General features: G+C 44.4%; 1 protein-coding gene across 1 annotated transcript in view; it reads left to right on the forward strand.

Moving 5' to 3' along the window:
- TACC3 (transforming, acidic coiled-coil containing protein 3) overlaps positions 1-4,823 on the forward strand; it is a 14,890-nt gene extending 10,067 nt beyond the window's left edge. Inside the window, 6 exon segments of the mRNA XM_010132559.1 lie at positions 1,023-1,099; positions 1,189-1,232; positions 2,149-2,309; positions 3,589-3,695; positions 3,883-4,003; positions 4,687-4,823. Coding sequence (XP_010130861.1) covers positions 1,023-1,099; positions 1,189-1,232; positions 2,149-2,309; positions 3,589-3,695; positions 3,883-4,003; positions 4,687-4,752 — 576 coding nt within the window. The 3' untranslated portion in view covers positions 4,753-4,823.
- The last annotated feature ends 2,272 nt before the right edge of the window (positions 4,824-7,095 follow it).

Here is a 7,095-nt window from a genome sequence, read left to right on the forward strand (position 1 = left end):
ACCGCTTCTGGAGTGTGTACCAGAAAGCCTCAGAGCAGCTTCCATCTTAGCACGCTTTTGCTTTTGTAACGTTTGCTAGTCTAACTCCTGTTCATCATTTTTCTTTCTATTTTGCTACATTCTTTTTCACTTGTCGTCTGAAATACAACAGTACATTTCAAATGACTTCATGATAAAATAAATACTGAAAACCAGTGTATGACAGTATACTGTGCAACACCAGGGGGAAACCAGCAGCCATCGTGTGCTCTCATCTTCTCTTGTTAGAAGTGCCATGTTTTATGTATTTTGTACCTCTTCTGTCAGTGAAGGCCTCCCACACTGCACACCACTATCGGTGTCACCGTCCTTAGAAGCCTCAGGACGAAATGAGGCTCGTAGAGCTTGCCCGAGCATTTCAGAAAGAGTGCTTATGCTGCTCAGTGTGTTCCTGTGAGCTCTGCTCTAATTCAGCTGGCGTTAAGTACCGTGGTTATTCTTAAATGAGCTGAGGGGTCTTTGCACTTGGAAACATGGGAGGGGGAGGATTGAGTGGTGACTGTAAATTACTCCACACTGCAATTTGATTGTCACTAAATAGACTTGCAGTATTTGCTCTTTCCTGTGCTAAGATCAGCATGCTTGTGTGGCCTTTTTTGTGTGCCTTGTATACAAAAGGGAAATATGTCTCCTGAGACCCTAACTGGCCAAGGAACAATGATCTGTATATACAGTGAGTAAATCTACACATCCCATGAGTAGCAAGAGGTTGTTGGAGTTGGCTCTGATCTTGTATCTTTTCTAATCAGAGAAGATACTGCTAACAATGAGGGGGAATCACGTATGTGAAATAAATATTAATCAGTATCTTATTTGACTCAAATTTGTAATGAAACACTTAATTTTGATTGTTAAGCAGTTAGAACTTGTTTTTGTCCATATGAAGTTCAAAGTATACCTCAGCTGCCCTTTGGACTGTTCGGAGTATCAAATCTCCTATCTCTCACTGTGCAAGAAGTGAAGGTTTATTCTTTCCCTCAAAGGTTCAAGAGAAAGAGTTGGAGACTCAGGAATGGAAAAAGAAGTATGAGAAGCTTCATATGGAATACAGGGAAATGGGGTATGAATCTGTCCTGATTTTTCTATCTCCTTATTTACTCCAGCTGCTTTTTCTAACTTATGTTCAACACTACTTTCATGTTTTTTTAGAAAAATAGTTGCCGAGTTTGAAGGCACAATAACACAAATCATGGGTAAGTTCCATCTTTACACTTTGGCTATGGGGAGGGGGGGTGTGCTTAACCTGAGGTTACTAGCTGAAGCTAGTACTCATTCACTTCTGATGGCAGCAATGTGCCAGGTGCTTCCAGGTGAGCGTGAGGTATCAGACAAGGTAGCCAGAGTAACACTTTTATGCATGTTAATACAGCTGTGGTATCACTTGGCAAGTGACGATGACCTCTTGAATCAGGCATGAACACATCGAACTTTCCTATTCTCCAGTGGAGTGTAAGTTGTTGGTTTGACGCTGGCCAATCCAGTTGTCTGCACCTTGTATTTAACCATTTATTGTCTGACCTCGTTGAAGTGATGTTAATAGGAGACCTTGTCTGATAGATTTGGCCTTTGCTTCAGTCAAGCGTGTAGTGTCAAAGCTAGGGGTATGTTTCATTGACAAGACATTCAATGAAATTTGTGTTGTAAGGGTACAGGCTCCTAGTTCTGAGCTGAATAGCCAAATCTGTGCCTTCCTTAAACTTAGTTCTTTAAGGAGACTGGATGTCATGTCAGGTCAGCTTTTTTGTGCTGCTTGAAGCCTATGGGAAATGTGGCTCAGGTAGGCTAACAAAAATGTCTTGGAAGAGTTTGCTGTACTAGTTTGACTTGTTAACCCAGTTTTCCAGCTATTGTGTACATTTAATGAAAACAAATACTTTTGGTTTCCTTGCACCTATCACAACATTTAAGGCTACTGTTAAGCTAGATTCAGGTGCAGTATCTTGACTATGCTGCAGGAGAAGCAATGCTTTGGGCAAGCACTTTATGGCCAGTCTTTAATGGCCTTAGGGTTGGTATGAAACAATATGTAGCAAGTAAAGCTACAGTCTCCCTTCAGAGGAGAGGCTGCGACTGCCATAAGCGTAACCCTGTTAACTCCCCTTTCTTTAGAGGATGCTCAAAAGCAGAAGGAAGTTTCAAAGAAAGAAATGCAGAGGATGGTGGAAGAGAAGCAACAAGTTCTTTCGGATCTGAACTCTATGGAAAAATCTTTCTCTGAACTCTTCAAACGATTTGAGAAACAGAAAGAAGTGCTAGAGGGTTACCGCAAAGTAAGATGCTATAATGCAAATAATATCCTGCCAAGATAAATGAGACTTAGTGGGGAGGAAATGATGAATTTCTAGAGCAGCCATTAATTACTAGGCGATACCTGTAAAACCAGGGTCTAAGTAGTTGTTTATTGAAAGATTTTCAGAAAGTATTGGTTTGTGGTAGGTAGTGGCTGGCTTAAACTATGATAATGATCTCTGTTAGGAGCCAGAGTTTCTTCAGACAGAAGAATGAGCTGTTACTTGCTGCTTGCATACCACTTTTCTGTTGTTAACCCAGACAGGCTCTTACGTAGCAACTGCTGCACAGGGGCAGCTTGTTTCCCCTACACGTTAAATGGATGCTGAGGAGGATTTGCTATTACGAGTCAAAATGTTAATAGTTTATTGGGTGTTCTTTAGCTTAAAAACCCAACTTGGTAAAGTCAGGCCTTCCTTCTGCAACCTCTTCAGAGGCTGGAGGAATGAAGCCAATGAGAAGCATAAGCTGTGGCTTGTTACTGTGTGAAATCTTCAGGTTTTTTCCTTCAGTTACCCTTTAATGTTTGCTATTTTCTCAAGCCGAGAACTAGCCTGTTACAAGTTTTGGGGTACTCTAGGTTTGAGAAACAGGCGTAACGTCTGTGTTACCACTTAAGTTTCTGCTTTACTAGTGTGTTAGGCTTCTTTCATCTTGTCCCTTCCACCTCTTCCCCCTAAATTCAGGAGCCCTTTCTTTAGCACAGAGTTAAAGCACCGCTTGGAAACAGTGCTAAATTCGAGAGCTGAATTGACTAGAGACTCTTAGCACTTATTTCAAACAGTTCCAACTTGCTATCATAGCTAATAAAATAAGGTATCAAAGTCTTTGCCAACCAAGGGAACTTTCTTGCTGCTGGATTCACTTACATCAGGGTCCAAAGCCAGAATCCTGCCACAGGTTCTCTGAAGCAGTTGGATTTCTAGCTATTCTTTGGACAACTGCAAGCTAAGACAAAGCCTATTAAAAAAAAAAAACCCACAAAACTGATCAGTGACTTTAGTTTCAGTGACCTTTCCTCTTCAGTAAGATTTGTGCTAAATAAACAGGGAGGAAATGGGGTGAATAAATCATAATTTGCAAAGTGAAGATCGTTGGAAGGGGGGAGCTGTAGACCCGGTGTAGGTCTGTGGGTTGTTAATGGTATTCTGCTGGGCAAATGCTGCTGCATTGGTGTGGTCAGATGATAGCTCGCTTGTGAAGTGAAAAAAAAAAAACTAAGCTAACAAAAGCTAACTAAGCTTTTTGGTTTTGGGACAGAATGAAGAAGCTCTGAAAAAATGTGCTGAGGAATACCTGGCTAGAATAAAAAAAGAGGAGCAGCGATATCAGGCACTAAAGGCACATGCTGAAGAAAAGCTGCATCAGTAAGTACCATGTCAAGAAGCCAGGTACTGGGAGTGAAATGTATAGTTTCCACAGTGGCTGCCAATTGTGCTTCATGTCTACCAAAAATTGGCTTGAAAGATTTTTAGCTTGGGGATTAATCCAAAGCGTTCGTATCTAGTGTGATTTCTGCCTGAAAAGGGTGTGATCATTTCGTCTCCATTTCAGAGCAAATGAGGAAATTGCCCAGGTTCGAAGCAAAGCTAAGTCAGAGACTGCAGCGCTACAGGCCAGTCTCCGCAGAGAACAAATGAGGATCCAGTCTTTAGAGAAGAGCCTTGAACAAAAGGTCAGTCAAAATGCCACGGGTGAGTCTCTTCAGGCTGTTGCCTTAGACCAGGCCAGGAACCGCTGGTGGTGCTAGAAACAGCCGTTCTGACTGTGCTGGGTTTGACAGCTGTTCTTCTGGCAGGCTCGGGGGAATAAGTGTTGAAACTCCAGGCACAGCTTTGTCCAGACTCACCTGTATGATTATATTTTTTGGAGCAAAAGGTCTTTGTTCCAAGCAAAGGTGGGTGGCAGAAGCTACTGATCCATTCCATCTAAGGTGTTACACAACCTGGAAATGATGCTCCATGTCCGTGAGAGTATCAAAGCCTCATCCTACAGAGTTGTCCATCTTGTGAAGGTTAAAATCTAAACTGTCTCTATCTTGACTTCCAGCGTCTCTAACAAACACACAGTCTGAAGATGCTGCTTTCCCTAGATCAGCTGGTCCCCATGTACTATGGGGAAGTCTGTGGGAGTAGAGGCAGTGTAGTGGACTCTGGATCGCTTCCTGGAGCTCTGAATGGTGCTCTGTGCCCACGTACAAAGTAGACTGATGTTCAGAGTAAACCTGCACGAGTCTCTAGTGTGTAAATGGACTTTGTCTTCCATGTGTTGGCAAATGTGACTTGTGACTCAGCTCACTACACAGAGGTAGGGGAGCTTAGGCATACCTGAAATGACTGTTTTTTCTGTCTTCAACAGGCTAAAGAAAATGAGGAACTAACAAAAATCTGTGATGACTTGATCTTGAAGATGGAAAAAATTTGATAGCTTAACTGTCTTGTAAATACGTCTAGTCTCTCCGCCTCCCTGTCTTGTGTGTCCACTCCTTTATGTTTGATGGGAAAAAATAAAACTCCCAATTTGCACTTGTCTTGCATATTATTTGCCTTGTCTTTTGTAGAAAATGTCAATAAACTTCAGTTGCTGCTTCCAGGAGGCAGCCATGTGGTACATTACAGGTATGCTTTGGATTGTGGTTAGGAACAGGAATTCCAGACTTCTGCCGGGGGGTGTGTCCACACTAAAACCGGGGCACCAGCCCACAGCCTGCTTCCCCACCTTGGTTTTATTTATGTTTTGATTATTCCTACAGCCAGAAGATAGGGAGACATGGCACAAAACCCCAAAGAAAGGATTGACACCACATTAAGTGCCCTGCTCCTGTCTGTGATCAGTGTGTCCAAGGGGATGTTCTCCAGGGATAAGACCCTTTTCCAGAAGAAATCCAGCAGCAGGGTGCGGATCCCCTGATCTCCCAGGGAGATGCAGCTGCAGTCCGTGAGGCAGGAGCGAGGTAACTTGGTTTGGTGAGGTACGCTCCAGCTCTGGTTGCTCTGTCTGTCCAGGAAGAAGCCAAAGCTGTGCTGTCAAACACAAGGCCTGCCCTAGCACCAGCCCCAAGCTCAGTCCCAAAGTGTTGGATCTAAGCTAAAACGCAGCATTTTCTATCCTAGTGAAGTGCACTGTATCATGGTCTGCCTAACCATGGCTCTGGGCATCAATATGGTGGGGACAGAGGGCGCAGGAGACCAGCCCAGGAGCACAGTCATTTCCCAGCCTATAACCACAGCATCTTACCCCAGGGATCTCTCAGCTACAAACGGTATAGGTTTGTGGATATTTGCTAATGCAGATGGGAAAGCCCAGAGGGATGACTGAGGAGATTAGAGTCCTGCTGAGTTTATAGTCTCACTCCTGTCCAGAATATCTGTGTTGCAAATTCAGCTGTAAAATCAGTGTATAGGATAGGTTAGATATAAAATGCATGAATGTTTTCAAAATCTTTTTAGGCATCTTAGCAGATAAAAGCAGTAATAAATAAAACCTTACACACTATTTGGGTGCAGTGCTGAGGTATAACACAGCTTTACTTCCCATTTGCTTCCTCTTAAACCCTTCCTCCTTCCTTTTCCAAGGAGCTCCTGCACAATTCTCACCTCTGCCGATGAAGAGGTACTGCCCTGCTCTGGCCCTGTGAAACCCTGTTGCTGCTGAGGGGGAGCAGTGGGTTCACAGCAGATCCGGCAAACAGGGCACCAGCCTTTTCCCTCGGTGTCCCCACTCACATAGCAACCAGCCCTGCATCTGCAGGAGAGGAGGCTCTGAAAAGAGGCAGCTGCTTGCTGGCTAACAGGTGATTCTGGTGTGTGACACCCTGGTTGTCAGTTTAATGTTGATTTTTGGATACAATGATCCATCCTTGCAGAACATCCTCTACTTGGGCGAAGATGCTATAGCAGGAAACTACACAGGCATGAGCTGCTTCTAGGACAGAAACCAAAGGGTAACTGCTCAGCTGCAGTTGGAAAGGGAACTATTCCGTATCTGTGTGTGACAGTGGGAATAACTGAAAGAGTGAGAAATAACAAAATATTGTGCCCCCTTTTATTTAAGCTTTAGAAAAGTAGAAGGAAATGGAAGGCCTGCTTCCTTTCTCAGCTGCTGGTCTGGTTTAGAGACAGTCATGAGTCTAATGTTAGAACCAGAGACAGAAGAAGCAGCTTGGACTGTCTTGTTTAACTCCTTAGTCGCCCTGTTGCAGAAACTGCATATTCCTGCGTTCCCCCTGCATTCAGCACTGGTGAGGCCACACTTCAAATAGTGTGTCCGACTTTGGCCTCCCGCTCCCAGGATGCCACTGAGGTGCTGGAGTGTGTCCAGAGAAGGGGAACGAAGCTGGTGCAGGGCCTGGAGAACAAGTCCTGTGAGGAGGGGCTGTGGGAACGGGGGTTGTTTAGTTTGGAGGAGGCTCAGGGGAGACCTTACAGCTCTCTATACAACCACCTGACAGGAGGTTGTAGAGAGATGAGGGTTGGTCTCTTCTCCCACGTAACAAGTGACAGAACGAGAAGAAATAGCCTGAACTTCACCAGGGGATGTTCAGGTTGGACATTAGGAAAAACTTTGTTACAGAGAGGGTGGTCAAGCCCTGGAACAGGCTGCCCAGGGAAGTGGGGGAGTCCCCATGCCTGGAAGGTTTCACAGCCGTGTGGGTGTGGTGCTGAGGGATATGGTTTAGGGACCCTGGCAGTGCAGGGTGAATGATTGGACTCTATGATCTTTAAGGTGTCTTCCAGCCAGGTGATTCTGTGACAACAGCATGGAACC

This window comes from Buceros rhinoceros, unplaced genomic scaffold, assembly GCF_000710305.1.
Source record: "Buceros rhinoceros silvestris isolate BGI_N320 unplaced genomic scaffold, ASM71030v1 scaffold23593, whole genome shotgun sequence".
NCBI lineage: Eukaryota > Metazoa > Chordata > Aves > Bucerotiformes > Bucerotidae > Buceros > Buceros rhinoceros.